Source organism: Sus scrofa, chromosome 9 (assembly GCF_054392235.1).
Source record: "Sus scrofa isolate SSC_HxYL_T2T_F1_AM1 chromosome 9, Sscrofa_HxYL_maternal_Yorkshire_Landrace_v2.0, whole genome shotgun sequence".
Classification (NCBI taxonomy): domain Eukaryota; kingdom Metazoa; phylum Chordata; class Mammalia; order Artiodactyla; family Suidae; genus Sus; species Sus scrofa.
The window spans coordinates 23,047,171-23,066,579 of record NC_139391.1 but is presented as its reverse complement, the minus strand read 5'-3'; the positions used below and the strand labels follow the sequence as shown (position 1 = coordinate 23,066,579).

Sequence of the window (19,409 nt, the reverse complement as noted above, 5' to 3'; positions counted from 1 at the left end):
GGACCTAGAAATTATCATGTTAAGTGAAGTCAGCCATACAATGAGACACCAATACCAAATGTTTTCACTGACATGTGGAATCTGAAAAAAGGACAGACTGAACTTCTTTGCAGAACAGATGCTGACTCACAGACTTTGAAAAACTTATGGTCTTATGGAGGGATGCACTGGGGTTGTGGGATGGAAATCCTGTGAAACGATTTTGATGATCATTGTACAACTATAAATGTAATAAATTCATTGAGTAATAAAACAAAACAAAACAAAAATAAAATAGCATTTTAGAATCTAAAAAAAAAAAAGTTGCCAGTTACTTTAGTTCCCTCTCCTTTTTAGCCCCTCTCATTTCAGTCCACAAATCAGAATCCACCATAATGTGATTCAACCCCTGGGCTAGGAACTTCCATATGCCACACCTGATGCCCTAAATAAATAAATAAATAATTTTCTTCATGCATTTTGTTACAAATAATTATTGCTTATTATATTCATATTTGCCGTAAGTATACATACTGATGTTATGTATGTCATATATATAAATTATTTTGTTTAAAGTTATTTACCAAAGTCTGAGTCCAAATTACAGATTTTATTTTTACATAAACTAGTAATTTGATAATAGTCATAAAATAGTGAAGGTAAGTAAAATTCTAGTACATGAAATTCCACCTTATATGATATATTTGTTTATTTAAACTACATTTAGTTGCTTAGTTGCACTTTTTTTTCCCCAATTTTTAGGGCTGCACCCGCGTCATATGGAAGTTCCCAGGCTATGGTCAAATTGGAGCTACAGCTGCCGCCCTACACCATAGCCACAGCAACGCCTCTGTGACCTACACCACAACTTGCAGCAATGCCGGATCCTTAACCCGCTGAGGCCAGGGATCAACCCGCATCCTCATGGATCCTAGTCAAGTTCGGGTTCGTTACCTGCTGAGCCACAAAGGTAACACCCTTAGTTGCACTTTTTAAAATGAGAAATATATACCATGCAGATGTATCATTTATTCCAAAATTTTAATGTTGTGCCTAGTCAGAGAAACAATGGATAGAGACTCCTGGAGCTATTTAAAATTTTTAAAGTAAGAAAACACAATTTAAAATTGTGATGTCATTGCTTGAAGAATAAAAAAATCATGTCGTGAAATCCTCACTTTAGTTAAAACGTACTTTCAAAGAACTTTTGTCCAGTCAAACTTCTTGCATTTACCTTAAAAGAAATGTATATTCTTTTAGGGTGTCAGCCCCCAAGAACTGTCTTCTCCCTGCTGTAAACCCAATCAGCCATTTTCACACCTTTCTGAGTAACCTCATCAATTGTCCATTTCCCATTGAAGACGGAATCCAATCTCCAGAAGGAGGTGTGGCTTCGGTAAGTCTTGGCCTTTAAATAGCACCTTTGTCCAGAGGTGCTGGCTTTTCCAGGGTAGACGGAGGGGATTTGCAGCTTCCAGGCTTCGAGAGTTCCTGTGCACCCTGACATCCACAGACTTCCAGGACGTGCAGCCTTCCAGAGGTAAGACCCCCTCACAGTAGACTCTGCTGAGGAAGGCATTGACCATAAATACCTTCATGGCTAATTTTCCGATTTCTCTCATCCAAATGCTTTCCACTTACCTGTTGGCATACTTAGTTCTTATCCAAGTTTAATAAAATGACATCAGGGAATTCCCGTCGTGTAGTGCACAGTGGTAAACAAATCTGACTAGGAACCATGAGGTTACAAGTTCCATCCCTGGCCTCGCTCAGTGGGTTAAGGATCCGGCGTTGCAGTGAGCTGTGGTGTAGGTTGCAGACGTGGCTCGGATCCCGTGTTGCTGTGGCTCTGGTGTAGGCTGGTGGCTACAGCTCTGATTAGACCGCTGGCTGGGAACTTCCATGTGCTGTGGAGCGGCCCTAGAAAAGGGAAAAAGACAAAAAAAATAAAAAATAAGATGACATCAATATTTAAAATATCTGTAGCTAGAATAATTGTGATATGTTGGTATTTGCAGTATTCACATTAGTCATTTTTTTACTTCATTACCTTAGGATATTAGATGTTTTTAGTCTTAGAAGAGTTTTCCCCAATTATTTTTAGTAATGGAACACATAATACCCCTAAATTATTCAACAGAATGCATACACGTCATGGTCTTTATACAGATCAATGTAAGAGTTAAATGTGTGGAATCAATTAGAATAAGTTGTTGTAAGGTCTTATTTGCTACCTGTTAAAGTCTTCCATCTGCAGTCTAGATTTGAAAAAATGCTCAGAATAAACCCAATCAATTGGTAAGGACTGCAAGAAGTAGCATTGGGAGTTCCCATTGTGGCGCAGTGGTTAGAATCCGACTAGGAACCATGAGGTTGCGGGTTCGATCCATGGCCTTGCTCAGTGGGTTAAGGATCTGGCGTTGCCGTGAGCTGTGGTGTAGGTCACAGCCGCGGTTCAGATCCCGTGTTGCTGTGACTGTCTCATAGGCCCCCGGCTACAGCTCCAATTAGACCCTTAGCCTGGGAACCTCCGTATTCCGTGGGGCAAAAAGACCAAAAAAATAAATAATAAATAAATACAAAGAAATAGCATTGATCCCACGGGGAAATATCAGAAACAAAGGGGGTGTGATCATGTGTCCATTAAATGCGTCTCTGGATACTCTAGCGTAGAAAGGAAATTCCCATATTTATCCTAATGGATTAATTTCTCCTGATTATCACTGCAGCTTGAACACTCACCACTTCAAAATGTGAAGTGTTCAAAAGGCCTAAATTTAATCCGGGAAAAAGATTTTCCTATATTAGAAATAACATAATTTTTTTTACCATTTTTCTTAAGAGGAAGAGTTTAAATTGGAATCCAAAACTCACCATTTATAATTTTAGGACTCCATAGTTGAAGTCAACACTGACTAAACAACTTAAATTATACATGAAAAAATTTATCTCTCTTTAAAAAGTGTTATCTGTCAGTGGGGAGGGCAGGATGCATAGAGACAATTAGCATAGAGAAAGTGTGGGCAAATATACCTTCCAGTCAGGGACTCATGGAGGAGGAGAAGCAGGAGAGAAGAAAGACACACACCCACAGGGAGACTGAGATTCTGTATGTGCTTCTATACCAATCAGCCAATAAACATCCAATAAACATAATCTGGAATCATCTTATATTTTACCTTCTGTGCTAATATTAAATTTTCCAAAGATGGTATGATTGAGAATATGGTTTGTTTGAAATAAAAAAGATTCCAAGGACACACTTACCTTATTTTATCATTTGTATCCTAGGATGAACCCAATCTGCCTATATTCTCCATTTACAGTTTTGCACTGGGGATAAGCAAATGGGTAAATTAGAGAGTTCAAGCTTTGTCCAAAGGGTCTTTTTTTCTAACCAGGGTAGAAGCATGACTTTTTGCTTACTGTCTGTCTTTCTCTTTAATTTTCAGAAACATGGATTCAGAAGGATTCATGCACACCTTCCAGGATGAACTCAAATGCTCCATCTGCATGAACTACTTCATAGACCCCGTCACCACAGACTGTGGGCACAGCTTTTGCCGTCCCTGCCTGTACCTCTGCTGGGAGGAAGAACAAGCCCCAAAGAGCTGCCCTGAGTGCAGGGCAGTGTCAGAGAAACCAGATTTCAAAACCAATATTGTACTCAAGAGGCTGGCTTCCCTTGCCAGACAGGCCAGAGCTTCCCACAGCAGCAGATCTGAGGAGCAGCTCTGTGGGACACACAGAGAAGCGAAGGGGCTCTTCTGTGAAGCTGACAAGACCCTGCTGTGTGGCCCCTGCTCTGAAGGCCCAGAACATGCTGCTCACAGCCACAGTCCCATCCAGTGGGCTGCTGAGGAACGCCGGGTAGGTGATGCTTCCGGGGCAGCTTGGAATCTGGGCTCCTACATCAGACCAAAGTTGATGCGAATGACAATGCAGTTGAAGTGAGTAGAGATGGTGGGGCTGGTGGTTGTTCAATGCAGAGCCCAAGACATCAGGGGAGCTTTTCAACACTCTGACCAGCTGCCCAAATACGTGCAGTTGCTGCATCCTGGGACATGTGGCAGCACCAGGAATACAGGCCGCTCGCTGGTGGAAGCTTGACGATCTCTTAGTCAGGTTGTAGAAAAGGTGGAGTCCAAACTTTTAGGAAATGGACTCCACTATCTGTAAGTTCCCACAGTTCTCTAGTACATGTCTTATCATTTCTGATACCCTTAATAGTAGAATCAAATTCAATGAATGTGGGAAAATATGACTACTTCATTCTAACGCGAGATGACCGGTTTCTCAACAACTACCGTTATCATAAATGAGAGGATGGAATTTACGGTATTAACCCTCCATGTCACTTAAAGCTCATGGGTATTTTGCAGGAGATGCTTCTAAAGAGAATGGACTCCTTATGGAAAATGACCCAAGAAATGCAAAACAATCGGAATCAGGAAACGAAGAAAATCCGGTCATTGGAGGTAAGAAAGAGCATGTTGTATTTTCTGTATGGAGATGGATACAATTCTAGCTTGACTTTTAGCGAAATTCAAGTTTCTACGTAAAGGGTAGTGGTCTTTTCCCTGGAAAATTAGCAGTTGCAAATGACCTATCGGTAATCATAAATATGCAAGCCAGTCCGAGCTAGTTCAAAGAATGCTAGAATATGGGGAAACCAGGCCATGAAAAGTATTACTAGCCCAAATTTCGAAGGTTTGGACAAACCTCTTCAGACACGGAGTATAAGTCTCCATTGCACGAAGTGTGGCTGTGAAGGAGAGAGAGAGGAGGGACAGAGTAGGGCCTAGAGGAGAAATCGAGAATTTTTCTAAAACTATATAATGTGGGTTTTACCTCATTTTTAAACTATTTAGAAAGTTCAAGCAAGAACCAAGAGGAAACAAGATTCATGTAAGAGATGAAATAATTGGTGGGGTAAGAACTACGAAAAAGTCCTTGGGGAGAGAGTCTGGGAGCCCTCAGAGGGCTGGATTCCAACAGGGGAAGAGACTAGAAACATAGAGAAAGGGTGGACAGGAAGGACCTTAAAATACACTTAAAAGACACTTTGAGGTGTGAGGCAGAAGGTTTATCCGGAACTTTCTGGGTGACTTCAAGGATATAATATTGGAAGTTGTCTGTTGAGAGTGAGGATAGGTAATTCTTGGAATCCACCGTCTCTGCAGGACTATGTGACCTTAAGGAAGGTGATGATTAAACTTCAATACCAGAGGATGCACCTGTTTCTCCGGGAGGAGGAGCAATTCCATCTGGAGGCGCTGGAGAAAGAGGCGAAGGAGACTGGCCGAGACCTCAAGGAGAGTGTTTTCAGAATGACTCAGCAGAAAGAAACCCTGAAAGAAATGTACAGCATGCTGACTGAGCTGTGCCGCAGTCCTGACACGGAGCTGCTCCAGGTGAGAAGGGGGTTCCATCCTCGGAGAAGGAAGTATTTCTCTGGGCAGTGTTGCCCTGCCACTGAAATGTCACCCGCATGTACCCTTACTCTCAGATAAGGGATGATGCTCCTTGAATCCCATCAGGGCATGTGTCCAGTCGCTTAGTTCCTGACACGCTGGTAATTGTTGGGAGTTTTTTGCCCTTTTCCTCATTGACGTACGACAAAAGTATTTCAGTGTGATCAGGGATAGTATCCCCACGGATGATCCAATGGCAGCAAAATTCTGTGAACAGGGGAAAGTTAATACTGTTGTAGTAATTTTCAAAATACAGACTTCGAATCCATTGTCATGCTCTGTTATCCTACGCTTCCTGAAGACATTGAGGTGTTGCCTGTTTTCTAGGCAAGATTTTTAGAATTGATAATACATTTTAATGCACACTATAATCAGTTTTCTATGGTTCTTTTATTTGATTTTTTGTCTTTATTATTTTAACGGCTACATCTGTGGCATACCTGTGACATATGGAAGTTCCTGGGCCAGGGTTCAAATTGCAGCTGCAGCTGTGGTCTAAGCCACAGCCATAGCAATACCAGATCTGAGCCGCATCTATAACCTATTCTGCAGCTTTATGCAATGCTGGCTGGATCCTTAACCCACTGCGACAGACCAGGGAGGAACCCACATCTTTACCACCACCATATTGGGTTCCTAACCTGTTGAGCCACCATGGAAACTCCTCTGATTTGCTCTGATCATCATAAGTAGTGCAATTGCTCTTTAGGAACAAAGAGGGCATTGGAAACTCCCCTGTTGTTGCGTCATTACATCCACTCTTCCTGACCTCCTTCCCTCCTTCCCGCACCCCGAGGAAGCCAGTTATGTTCTGGTGTGGGTCCTGCTATTAAGATAGCCTCTGACTTTCTAAAATTAGGTTGTGATGATGGTTATACAGTGACAAATATAGTAAAATTCATTGAATTAAAAAATAAGGAGTTCCCATCGTGGCACAGTGGTTAACGAATCCAACTAGGAACCAGGAGGTTTCCGGTTCCATCCCTGCCCTTGCTTAGTGGGTTAAGGATCTGGCGTTGCCGTGAGCTGTGGTGTAGGTCACTGACGGGGCTCGGATCCCACGTTGCTGTGGCTCTGGCTCTGGCGTAGGCCGGTGGCTATAGCTCCAATTGGACCCCTAGCCTGGGGACCTCCATATGCCGCAGGAGCAGCCCTAGAAAAGGCAAGACAAAAAAATAAAAAATAAAAAAAGGGGCATGTATTTTTAAAAAAGATAGCCTCCGATGTTTCCTTAGAGGAGAATTAGAAAAAAAATAGCACGCACCTAAAGATGCAAAGAGACAGAACTCATGATTAACATGGTCTTCTTTTTCATTGCAGGACTTGGAAAATGTGCTGGAAATGTGAGTATTCACTAAGAATTTCTGATTTCTGAAAAGGTTGCTTTCTTTTGATAACGTGGATGCACAGTCATCACTCGGTACCTTGGGCAATTGGTCCAACCCCCCTCCCCCACAGCAAACTCGAGGAGGCCCACTCCCTTATACAAAATGGCACAATATTTGCTTGTCACTTGCAAGAATCCTCCTTTACCTCATCTCCAGACCACTGATTAACCACTAATATAATGTGAAATAAGTTATGTAACTAGTTCACTTGTGTGAGGGGTTTTCAAGTTTTCTTTTTTGGAATCGCCTAAAATGTTTTGTTTTATTTTATTGACAATTCACAGATGCAGTCCATGCCTGAACCTGTATGGGTGCCACCCGAAGATATGGGTGACCAACTATACCTGTTTTGAGCTAGTAATATCATCTTCGTAGATATTTTCTATTGTATTCTAGAATCCCCAAGGCCTTCTATTCCTTGATCTCCAAGGTCCTTTCTCACTTGGCCAAATTCAAACACTACTTGAAAGCCAGCTCACATTCTGGCCTTTGTGCCACCCACTCACTGCATCCTTTCTTACTGAAAGGGATTTTTCGGAGCTCTCACAAAGGAAGCACATACCTGAGGGAGTCAGAAGGTGCAAAAGGCAGGATAGAGGCAGAGTCCCTAAGAATGGGAAGAGGACCTGTGATTTTGTTGTAGTGGTAGCAGCAAGTGACTCAGCCTGTTCCATCATGACAAGCCCCCTTGCTGGCAGGACTGCAGAGGGAATGGCTCCCCAGTGCCCACTGGCAAGTTAGACCTTCAGGACCATGGCAGACAGGCTGGAACTGGAATCTTTTGCTGGGCTGAAGAGAGAAACCTGTCTGGCTCAGCGGAGTCTTCCTTTTAGACACTGATTGCATCATGGGTGACGGCTTGCTGACTCAAGTTCAAAAGTTTTGCCTGATTTTTCTGTTCTCTGTAAAATGCCTAGGATCTTTGCTTTACCCGAGATGGAAGAAAGGAGGCAAATGAATCTCAGTCATTCTAGAAAGGGAATAATGTCTAAGGGAAGTGGGGAATTTGAAATTTGGTATAATTCATATGTAGGGAAAAATATGTCAACTTGTTTTATGTCCCCAAGAGTATCGACTATGATACCTGCCCAAGGAACCCCAAATGGGAGAATTCTGATGAAACAGCTTGGATTAAAAACTGCTCATTTTGTAATGGTTGTGTGATTAGCCTTTGGTCCTGACGTCTAACGGATGTCCTTCTTTACAGGACTGAATTGGTACAGATGCAAAACCCTCAGCCAGTGAACCCAGAGCTCACCTGCTGGCCTGTTACTGGGATGCTGGAGATGCTGAACAACTTCAGAGGTGAGCGTCAGCCCTTTGGTGATCGGGTCAGTTCTTTGGTGGTTCTGGGGAAGGAGGCTTCTTTCATTGTAATTTTGTTTTTTCTGTCTTGAACAAGGCACATAGTTTTCCAAGGTTCCTATGTCTTTTCTGCCTGTTTATTCATATTAACAATAAATAAGTCTGGACTTTAGAGCAGATATTTAACTGCAAATGCAAAGCAGGATACATATTTTTAGTTACCTCTTACATTGGCTGAGCAAGAGAACCACCAGGTTGGTCAGGTCGTTATAAAGAGAGAGAATATTTAGTCCTCAGCCTAGCGATGACTTTGGATGTTCATTCAGTTTTATCTCGCTCTTGAAATGTTAAATGTGACACTGATGGCTTTTACTTTGTTCTTTATTACAATTTCATTCATCATGCAATGTACAAAGTATATTTATTATCTCTAAGACCACTAGCTTTTGATTTAAAAACGCCTAAAAATGCCTTGGGCAGAGTAATTAGATCAATCTGAAAACAATGGAGAGGCAAAGGATATGTGAGGAGATTTTGCCAGAATTTTCTTCTCAGAAGTTTCCAAAGTATTCATTGCTGGATGTCCATTAAATTTTTTACCTTTGAAAGTGTAATATGTAGAAACTATAGCCCGATCTATACCCATAATAGCAAAGTGCTCTCTCTATATTTGAAGGGATTGCAGACAAAAGAGACAAGAACTATTTTGTAAAGAAGAAAATTTCACGGGTGTCCTGAAATATACTAACGAGTAATGGACAGTCCAACAATTTCACACCATTCACATGTCTGAAGGACTTCCTTTTTCCATATAATCGGAGGCGTTGCTGTGTGCTGTAGAGATAGTGATACCTCTTGCTCTTCACCAAAGAGCCAGTCTGGACTCGCTGCTGTCTTTTCCTTTTTTACTTCCTTGGAGGAGAGAAAAAGGAAAGACTCACTGGGGGGAGAGCCCCTGCCTGCCTCTCAGCATGTGGGATCCCCTGCTGACCTGCTTGTCTCTTTCTGCAGTGGAGAACGTTCTGAGTCAGAAGATGAGCATTCACAGCGTGAGGCTCTCTGAGGATGAGGCGAGTGTGGTGTTTGAAGACGACCCCCAGGGCGCGTCCAGCGAGCCCCCGAGCGAGGAGAGATTTGTGGCCTGGGGGGCTCAGGCCTTCACCTCCGGGAGGCACTACTGGGAGGTGGATGTGACCCGGTCCTCCAACTGGATCCTGGGAGTCTGCAAAGACATCTGGACAAGCGACACTGACATCAGTGTGGATTCTGAGGATGCCTTTCTTCTGTTCTCTATGAAAGTCAATGATCAATATACTCTCTCCACCAACTCCCCACCCTTAATTCAGTATGTGCAAAGGCCCCTGGGTAGGGTTGGAGTGTTTCTGGATTATGACAATGGGACCGTGAGCTTCTATGATGTTTGCAAAGGCTCCCTCATATATAGTTTTCTTCCTTCCTCCTTCTCCTCCCCTCTGAGGCCTTTCCTTTGCCTTCGATCCCCAGGGAACTGTTGAGTTCTGTGACCATGTATTTGATGAACTTCCACATCTGAGGAACCTACTGTCCTGCACCCTCCTGTGGAGCAACCGGATGATACCTGACTGTCTCTGAGCGCATTGTCATTTAAGGGAACACAGTTATTGTACATTTATGCAATGGCATGGCCACATTGAATGTAAAAACTTGTTAATAAATTTTGTTTTAATAAAAATTATTCTTTATGGAGTACTTTGTAGAATATAATCAATGGCTTTTTTTAAATAATGGTTTTATTAAAAGTTACATACAATGAATTGCCCCCTCTTTCAACTATATAATTCAGTCTTTTTTAATCAATGTGTGGAAATTTGTGAAATCATCTAATAATTCCAGGACATATCCATCACCCTGGAAAGAAACCAAGGCCCATTACCTTCCTTCTTGCTCTCCCTCCCCATTCCCAAGTTCCTGTCTGACCATCTTTCAGTCTCTATTGACCTTTATATTTTATGCTTTATATAAACAGAATCACATCTATGTGTCTTTTTGTACCTGGTGCCCTTTTGCTGAACACAATGCTTTCAAGGTTCATCTACATTGTAAGCGATGTGTTTTAGTTGCATATCTGAACCAGATCGGGGTAGAAGAATGAAGTGGAATACATACCAGGTTAGTGGACTCTGAACCCTACTCATCAAGTACATCTCAACAAGTTTTTACAGGACATTTTCCATGACTCCATAGACCAGTACGGTTCCTCTAATTACCTACTCTCTGAGCATATACCAGCATCTCATCCTAATACTCAACAAAATTTCCTCAAATTAATGGATACTTTTACCACTTGACCAAGAATTCTAAGACAGCAGGGCCAGTATTTATTTCTCTCTCTCTCTCCCCTTTTTTTTTTTTTTTTTTTTTTTTTTTGCTTTTTAGGGCCGCACTTGCGGCATATGGAGGTTCTCAGGCTAGGGGGATCCAATCGGAGCTCAGCTGCCAGTCTACACCACAGTCACAGCAATGCTGGAGCCAAGCCGCGTCTGTGACCCACACCACAGCTCATGGCAACGCCGGATACTCAACCCAATGAGCGAGGCCAGAGATTGAAACCACAACCTCATTGTTCCCAGTCAGATTTGTTTCTGCTGTGCCATGATGGGAACTCCCAGCATTTATCTTAATTACTACTTTGTTTCCATTATCCAGTGCAGTATTTAGAACATAATATACAATAAATATAAAGTGAACCAATGAAGGAATACAAGAATCAAAGAATTACTACAAACAAATATTATTCTGGCATTGATATAGTTTTCTAATATGTACGTAATATAATAGACATAAAACACTAGAGGATAATGTCAGCGAAAGAGAAGAAGATGCACAGCCTAAGAAAATTCCATTACTTTGAGGTTTGCAGTAACTATTGCATAAATTACTACTAAGCATAAGGTAGAATAATACCCCTAGCAATGGAAAGGTGAAAACCAATTTGCATTTGAAAGAATAATTCAGATGATAGAAATACAGAATTCTATGATATAATGCAATATGTAAAAAATATTGTCATTACTCTGTAATGCTTATTATACACTGATCACCTGGAAGCAATTATTTCTTTAATAATGAATAATTCTAAATACTACTGCTGAGGCTTGCATGCGAAGTTCGAGCTCTTGTTGTTACCCTGTATGACTGGAACCTTGTAAGTTACCCCAAATCCTACAAATGCTGCTGCCAAACGGTCAACACCATTGGTCCAAAGATGGCAGTGTGAAATTACTGAAATAGACAGAGAGTAACCTCCTGCCCAAGAGCTGCCACACATTTAAAACAATCCAGTCACTGATGTGATGGGAAAATGTCGTCTTTTAAGACATTTCTGGAGAAATGTATAAACTTGAATGGTTAGAAACTTTTGATAATGTTCAAAAAATTTTCACTTTATGGTGCTGGGAAAACTGGACAACCACATGTAAATCAATGAAACTGGAACACACTCTCATTCCATACACAAAAATAAACTCAAAATGGCTTAAAAACTTAAACATAAGACAAGACACCTTCAAACTCTTAGAAGGGAACATAGGCAAAATATTCTTTGACTTCAACTGTACAAATGTTTTCACAGGTCAGTCTCCCAAGGGAACAGAAATAAAAGCAAAAATAAGCCAATGGGACCTAATCAAACTGACAAGCTTTTGCACAGCAAAGGAAACCATACACACACAAAAAGACAACCTATGGAATGGGAGAAAATAGTTTCAAATGATGCAACTGACAAGGGCTTAATCTCTAAAACATACAAACAACTTATATAACTCAACAGCAAAAAATCCAACAACCCAATTGAAAAATGGGCAAAAGACCTGAATAGACATTTCTCCAAAGAAGATATACAGATGGCCAACAAGCACATGAAAAAAATGCTCAACATCACTGATTATTAGAGAAATGCAAATCAAAACTACCATGAGGTACCATCTCACACCAGTCAGAATGGCCGTCATTAATAAATCCACAAATAACAAATGCTGGAGAGGGTGTGGAGAAAAGGGTACCCTCCTGAACTGTTGGTGGGAATGTAAACTAGTACAACCTCTATGGAAAACTCTATGGAGGTACCTCAGAAAACTAAATATAAGACTACCATATGACCCAGCAATCCCACTCTTGGGCATATACTAGGCCAAAATTTCCTTGAAAAAGACACATGCACACGTTTATTCACTGCAGCACCACTTACAATAGCCAAGACATGGAAACAACCTAAAGGTCCATTGACAGATGAATGGATTAAGAAGATGTGGTACATATACACAAAGGAATACTACTCAGCCATAAAAAAGAACAAAATAATGCCATTTGCAGCAGCATGGATGGAACTAGAGACTCTTATACTAAGTGAAGTCAGGAAGAGAAAGACAAATACCATATGATATCACATATCTGGAATCTAATATACAGCACAAATGAAACTTTCCATGGAAAAGAAACTCATGGACTTGGAGAATAGACTTGTGGTTGCCAAGGGGAAGGGGAGGCAATGGGATGGACTGAGCATCTGGGGTTAATAGCCGCAAACTATTGCCTTTGGAATGGGTAAGCAATGAGATTCTGCTGTCACACTGGGAACTATATCTAGTCACCTATAATCGAGCATTATGGAGGATAATGTAAGAAAAAGAAAATATATATGTATGCATGACTGGGACTCTTTGCTATACCGTAGAAAATTGACAGAACACTGTAAACCAGCTGTAATGGAAAAAATAAAAATCATTTAAAAACCTTTTTTTTTTTTTTTAACTTTAAAAGAATTAGTCCTAGAAGTTAAGGCACAGGTTAAAAGTCCTTACAAAAGAAATAAGGAAAAAAAAAAAACCCTCAAAACATCCTGACTTACTCAAGAAGTCCCTGACAACTTGCAACTACTTTTTAAAGGAGCTGTACCCTTGGAGTTCACGCTGTGGTGCAGTAAGTTAAGAAGCCCACTGCAGCAGCTTGGGTCACTGCAGAAGCATGTGTTCCATCCCTAGCCAGGAACTCTATTCAATACTCTGCAATAATCTACATGGGAAAGAATCTGAAAAAAGATGGGTATGGATATATATATTAACTGCATCACTTTTTTTGTATAGTAGAAATTAACGCAACATTGTAAACTCATTATATTTCAATAAAACTTTAAAAATTAAAAAATCCCTATATTCATGGATGGAATATGAAAGAAAAAATCAGAGTAAGAGGGAAAAGTAGAAAAAATGAAAGAAGAAGGGTAGAAAAATGAAATGGGGGGGGGCAGATGGGGCTCTGACTCCTGTGTCAAGGGCATGGGGCTCACATACACCTCCCTGGTGCCTCAGCTCTGACCCTGTTCTTTTGAATCTTCTTTCTTAATTAGCTGGGGGAGGCTTCCGCAGTGAGGGCCCGGTGGTGGCCCATGCCTCTGTCATGGTGGCTTCCACCTGAGTTCCCTAAGGCCAGTCCTGTGATGGACTCTCTACCCACAGGGCTAGCTAGACTCCTGAGGCCGCCCTGATCGGATGGAGCCCTGGCCTGGCGCTCTTTGCCTTCTGTGACCTTCCACCAGCACCTCCTTCTCTTCCTGCCTGCCCAGTCTTGGCACTTCTAGTCGGCTCTGCCCTCAGGTCACGCTCCCTGCAGTATGACCACCCATCCTGGGTGGAGCAGAGGGCTGTCCAGTCTTGGTGTTCTTTGCAAACAAATTGGGGCAAAAGTGGCAAAACGAAATAGGAGGTTTGCCCACACACCTAACAATGATGCCAAGGATATTCCCACTTCCCGAAGGGCCCCTTGCTCAGATCCCGGCAGGGTGGGGGGTAGGCCTTGGTGCAGGACTTGTGGTGGTGCAGCACCGGCTGGCCGCCATCACCGCAGAGGAAGCAGTCATCTCAGACTGCTGCTTCCCCTTGCTGGTCCTGAAGCACCTTCTGGTTTTCTTCTTGGTCTTTTTGCCCTTTTCCTCGGAGGAAAGTGATGCTGAGGTCCTTGGCCTGTCGCCAGAGAACCCACTGCCGTTGGAAGCAATCTGGCGCTTCATTTTCTGAATATTTGGGGGGCACATTTGAGGGAGGGCAAACTTCAGCCGGCCACCACCTGTTATTGCCAAGCTTCACCCAGATGATGTCCGGAAGTGCAGCTTCTTCCAGGCCCTACAGTCGTTGCGGAACCAGCTGCCATCCAGCATCTCCATGTTGAGGCAGTCGGGGTGGAGGGTGGCCAGGCAGAACTCAGGGCACAGCAGGCTTCCCACGTTGGAGCCCAGGAAGCACCAGCTCATGCTGACGGGGGCTTGGTGCCTCTTGTCCTTCCAAGCAGTGAAGCGGGCCTTGCAGATGCTCCTGCTGGACCCAATCACCGAGCCGCCCGCTGCCAGACACGCACTGCGGCTGCGGTAGGCGACCAGGCAGCAGACGCACCGCATCGTTTTACCTTTACATGGCCTCGCCTTCGCAGGGTTGGACGCGTGGCAGCTCACAAAGATGTGCGGGGTGGCGGGGGGTGAGGGGGCAGCGGAAGCCCCGGCTCTCAAACACCATCAGCAGGAACCTGCGCGCGCAGGCCTCGTGGTGGACCTTCCTGCGCTGCTACGCAAGGCAGCACCGACGTCCGTCTTACTCTCCTTGCACACCAAGCACGAGGGAGCCCCTGAAGCGCTCTCGCCGCAGGTGAGCCTCCGCTCTGGCCAGCGGGAGAGGCCCAGGCAGGGCAGGTGGAACACGCTGCAGCAGGGGCCCTGGCACAGCCCCAGGCTTCCCTTCTTCTCCACAACCTGACACCCCTGCTCCTTCTTGGCCCTGACTCCTCGCTCAGACCTTGTAGAGGACAAGGCCATCTCAGTGAGTTTTATTCGAATTCTAGTCCGGGGACTCCAAGGGCTTCTCTCCCGGACCGTCCATGACCTCGTTCTCAGTTAGCGATTCAGAAGGAGAGGAGGTTTTTGAAGCCGCCCTGGGGGCGCAGGGCCGGTGCTGGGGGCGTGCGGGGGTGGAGCCGCTTCTTCAGGGGTTTGCACACTTCGCGTGGACCGTTTGCGGCTGCCCGGCTCCTCAGCGAGGAGGCTGCCTCAGTGGCCTTGCCAGAGTGTGTGCGGCCCTCTGGTCGGTGACCTTATCTCTCTGCTGAAGACTGTGCCTGTCTGTCCTGAGTCTCTACCTGGGGATGTCCTCAAAGGAAATGTCTTCTGTAGGGTCCTGGGTCCTCTTCATGTGTGTATTTCCCCACCCCCCACCCCATTTAAGTTACCAGATTCTTCCTCCGACTGGAAGGAGGCCACAAGGCCAAACCTGGTGCTTTCTGCTTCTCTGTGAGCCCGTCCCACTGCATCCCCAGCAGCTCTTCAATCTCCTCGCTGGTGGTGTCCTGGTGCTTGGTGACAACCTGGTCCCTGTGCTTCTGATGGAAGACCAGGAACTGGGCTGCCTCCTGGCTCTCCCTGCTTTTTGGAGGGGAGGCCAGGGCCCCCGTGCTCCAGGGAGGAGCCCCCACTCCTTTCTAGGGGGGCAGCTTCTGCTGTTTTTTCTGGAGAGGTCCTTCCTGTCCCAGGGTCGCAGTCTGGGTTCTCAGCAGTGCTAGAAAGCTTGGCTGTCCACCTCCTCTTGACAGGAATGCCCTGCTCTCCTGGTGGATGTGGAGCCATCAGCAGCTTCTTCCGGGACTCCTGAGAAATCCATGGCAACGCCTGACTCCTTAGCCACGTGTGGTTTTAGACGGAGCTGGTCTCCCATGTAGAGGTGGGTGAACTTGGCTTTCTGCTTCTCTACCAACATGCTCACAGGTGCTTCTGCCTGAAAGATTGCCCATTTTCCCACTGGGCCCTCAGTTTCCCTCAATTAATTTTTTGTTTTGTTTTGACTTTTTAGGACAGCCCCCATAGCATACGCAGATTCCCCAGCTAGGAGTCAAATTGGAGCTGTAGCCTCCAGCCTATGTCACAGCCACAGCAACACCAGATTCGAACCACATCTGCAACCTACACCACAGCTCATGGCAACCCTGGATCCTTAAACCCACTGAGCAAGGCCAGTGTTCAAACCTACATCTTCATGGATGCTAATATGTGATACTTGCTTGCTCTCTTTTTCTGACCTTTCAGTTTGGTGTAGCGGGGCAGAAGTGGATCTGTGGAGACCATGCGTGGTCACTGGGGGTGACCAGACACCTTGCAGCACACCAGTTCCCCAACTTTGTACTTCAGCAGCTGGTCTTTGTCTCTGCTGCTCTTTGCACAGGAGTCTCTTCATCTGAGAGGCTGGAGATCCTGGGCACCAGGGCTGTTTCCACAAGGCCCTGCTCCAGGAAGGAGTCATATTTTATGCTTCTCTTTCTGTTCCTCCTTGCCTTATTTTCCGGTTTTGGTCCACTTTCTTCTGAGTGGGACACAGAGGCAGCACCATCGCCACCTATGGACGATTCATAGAAAGGTTTCACATTCACGTCTGTTTTGGTGATTTTCAGCTTAATTGGCAGAGAGCCATTGTTGACAGGGGTAGTGTTGGGTGGTGTTGGGTGGTGTTCCCAGCCCCTTCCTTTCCTGGGACTCAAAACGCCACCTGGATTCATGAGCACTAGGCTCTCTGTTGAAGACACAGGAGGTGAGATCTTTCAGCGTCTCATCTGGGATAAAGGGAAGCGTATTGTGGCCCTGAAACTTCTGCATGACCCCCTCTTGCAGACTGGCTGAAAGCTGAGCTTTGCTGAGAAACTTGGAGCACTTGTGACTCATGTCACAGTTGGAAGTCTTTCCATTTGCGTTGCCAGGGATTTCTGGTGCCTGCTTCATCATCATGCACTTTACAACCTTTGGAACAGAAAGAGGGCTTTTCTTGAAGCTAAATTCCATGCAGCCCAGACGCTCCTTTTCTTAGTTTTTCATCTTTTTCTGTTTTGTTTTTTTTTTTTTTTAAGGTCTACGCCCAAGGCATATGGAGGTTCCCAGGCTAGAGGGAGTCGAGTTGGAGCTATAGCTTCCAAACTACACCCCAGCCACAGCCACACAGTGTCTGAGCCTCCTCTGCAACCTTTACCACAGCTTGTGGCAACCGCTGGATCCTAACCCACCGAGTGAGGCCAGGGATGGAACCTGGGTCCTTATGGATACTAGTTATGTTCCTTAACCAGTGGATGCTGCCCTTCATAGATCACTGTCAGTATGGTGCATCCTGCGGAGGCAGCAGCGGTGGCTTTCCCGAGCTGCAGTTCTGCAGGCTGCCAAGGGAAGGGGGCCCTGGTGGAGCGTGAGGAAGGGGGGGGGGGCGGAGGTGGCGGGGAGGTCTGCCAGGCCAGGCTCTCCCCTTGCTGTGGGTCCTGCCCCCCCACACCCCACACCTCCCTAGCAGCCGCCTGACTGGGTAATTTTGAATGTGCAGGTGTCTTTGGCCAGGAGATTATTCTCCATCCATTCTAGGACTTCATAACTGTCATCTTTGGACCGGTGGTGTTAGCCGCTGGGGCAGCACCATTTCTAGGATTTGAGGCCAATTACAAGGTCCCAGTTATGCAAGCTGCGCAACATGAGATCAAACTTCTTCACACTCAAGACTCAGGAGGTGAATAATTTCTGGACGTTCTGTAGTGTGTGTGTTCTATGTTTCTGCAGTGAAAGGGAAGAAAAGTGCTTTCTGCTATGCCATGAATGAGATAATTGCCCCTCACCAGTTATACGTCAAGTCTATAACTTAATTTACCCTTAAACTAAAATAAAAAGTGCCTGAACTTCTAGCTTGAAATTTATGTTTGGTTTTCAGATGCATCATCTAAACTTCTCAAAACCCCTGTCATCTCTCCAGCCTGCCTTCCACCCAGGGCTTAGCATAAAGGGAACAGTACAGGAAAAATAAGTTATTTGATGATGCAATCTAGGATAAGAGAAATGGCCCAGAGAAGTGGAATAAAATGATCAAAATGAAAAGAAAAATTGGGGGAGTTCCCATCGTGGCTCAGTGAAAATGAATCTGGCTCGTAACTATGAGGATGCTGGTTAGCTCCCTGGCCTTTCTCAGTGGGTTAAAATCCTGCATTGAGGCGAGTTCTGGTATAGGTGGCAGATGGTTCCTAACCCGTGTTGCTATGGCCGTGGCATAGGCTGGCAGCTATAGCTCAGATTAGACCCCTAGCCTGGGAACTTCTATATGCTGCAGGTGGGGCCCTAAAAAAGCAAAAATAAATAAATAAATGAATAAAAATAAAAAGAAAGAAAAAGAATTGGGAGTTTCCTCGTGGCACAATGGGTTAAGGATCCAGCATTGTCACTACAGTGGCTCTGGTCACGGCTGTGGCATAGGTTTGTTTAATTTCTGTCCAGGGAACTTCTGCATGCCATGTGGAAAGAAAGGAAGGAAGGAGAGGGAGGGAGTGAGGGAAGGAGGAAAGAAGAAAGGAAGAGAGAGAAAGAGAGAGGGAGAGCGGAAGGATGGAAGGAAGGAGGGAGGAAAGAGAAATGGCCAAAAGCAAAGGACTTTCACTCCAGGGTGCTCCGAATGGCTTCCTTTGAGCTGCAGGCCCGAAGGTACAGCGGAGGTCCTGATTGCATCATGTAAAAACAGCACAAAATACATCCAGATCTTGAGTTTTGTGAGTTGGAGATTCTAAGTTGAACTTGAGGAAATTATGGTCTTATGTTTTACGTTCTTCTGGACATGTCATGAGAATGAATATTTTCTTGTGCAACATTGTGCTTCTGCTTTCAAATAAACAGAGTATAATGGACATTTTATTTTTTGGCTGCTGCCAAGGCACGTGGAAGTCCCCAGACCAGAGATAGAATCCAAACCACAGCTGCCACCTAAGCTGCAGCTGCAGCAATGCAAGCTCCTTAATGTACTGTCCTGGGCCAGGAGTTGAACTGGCACCTTCTCAGCAACCTGAGCAGCGGCAGTCAGACTCTCAACCCACTGAGAAACAGCGGGAACTACAAAAGTGCTTTTTTGGGGCCACCCTTAGGGAATTTGGAACTTTCTGGGCCAAGGATCAAACCCGTGCCACAGCAGTGGCAACGCCTCATCGCCTCATTATTTCACCACTACGCCACCAAACTCCTTTTGTTTACTAAGCTGAGGTCTATACCACTTCACTCGTCTACCCAGTGATGTTCAAATACACAAGTAAAACTCTTTGCTTAAAATGTAGATGTACCTTATGGTGTGTAACTTTTATTTCACTAAGCTCTTATATAAAAAAGAAAATCCATTGATTACATACTAGGAAATGTGCCTTCATAAAAATTTTATTAATAGATAATTCAATTAACAAATGTATACAT

General features: G+C 44.5%; 1 protein-coding gene and 1 pseudogene across 1 annotated transcript; one reads left to right on the top strand and one right to left on the bottom strand.

The window, feature by feature from the left end:
• The first annotated feature begins 3,435 nt into the window (after positions 1-3,435).
• LOC100737224 (tripartite motif-containing protein 64-like) lies at positions 3,436-9,660 on the top strand. Its single transcript, XM_021063939.2, has 6 exons — positions 3,436-3,849; positions 4,362-4,457; positions 5,163-5,393; positions 6,774-6,796; positions 8,049-8,146; positions 9,158-9,660. Exons 1-6 carry the CDS (start codon positions 3,436-3,438, stop codon positions 9,658-9,660), a joined length of 1,365 nt encoding a protein of 454 aa, XP_020919598.2.
• Positions 9,661-13,946: 4,286 nt separating this feature from the next.
• On the bottom strand, positions 13,947-18,820 carry LOC100737259 (histone-lysine N-methyltransferase NSD2 pseudogene; annotated as a pseudogene).
• Between the last annotated feature and the right edge of the window lie 589 nt (positions 18,821-19,409).

What these genes read in the sequence shown, in the direction of transcription:
- LOC100737224 (XM_021063939.2), top strand. Translation starts at nt 3,436, where the DNA reads ATGGATTCAGAAGGATTCATGCACACCTTCCAGGATGAACTCAAATGC. An exon ending in GGGCTGCTGAGGAACGCCGG is followed by an intron (nt 3,850 to 4,361) that starts GTAGGTGATGCT and finishes GGTATTTTGCAG; the next exon opens with GAGATGCTTCTAAAGAGAAT. An exon ending in CTGACACGGAGCTGCTCCAG is followed by an intron (nt 5,394 to 6,773) that starts GTGAGAAGGGGG and finishes TTTTCATTGCAG; the next exon opens with GACTTGGAAAATGTGCTGGA.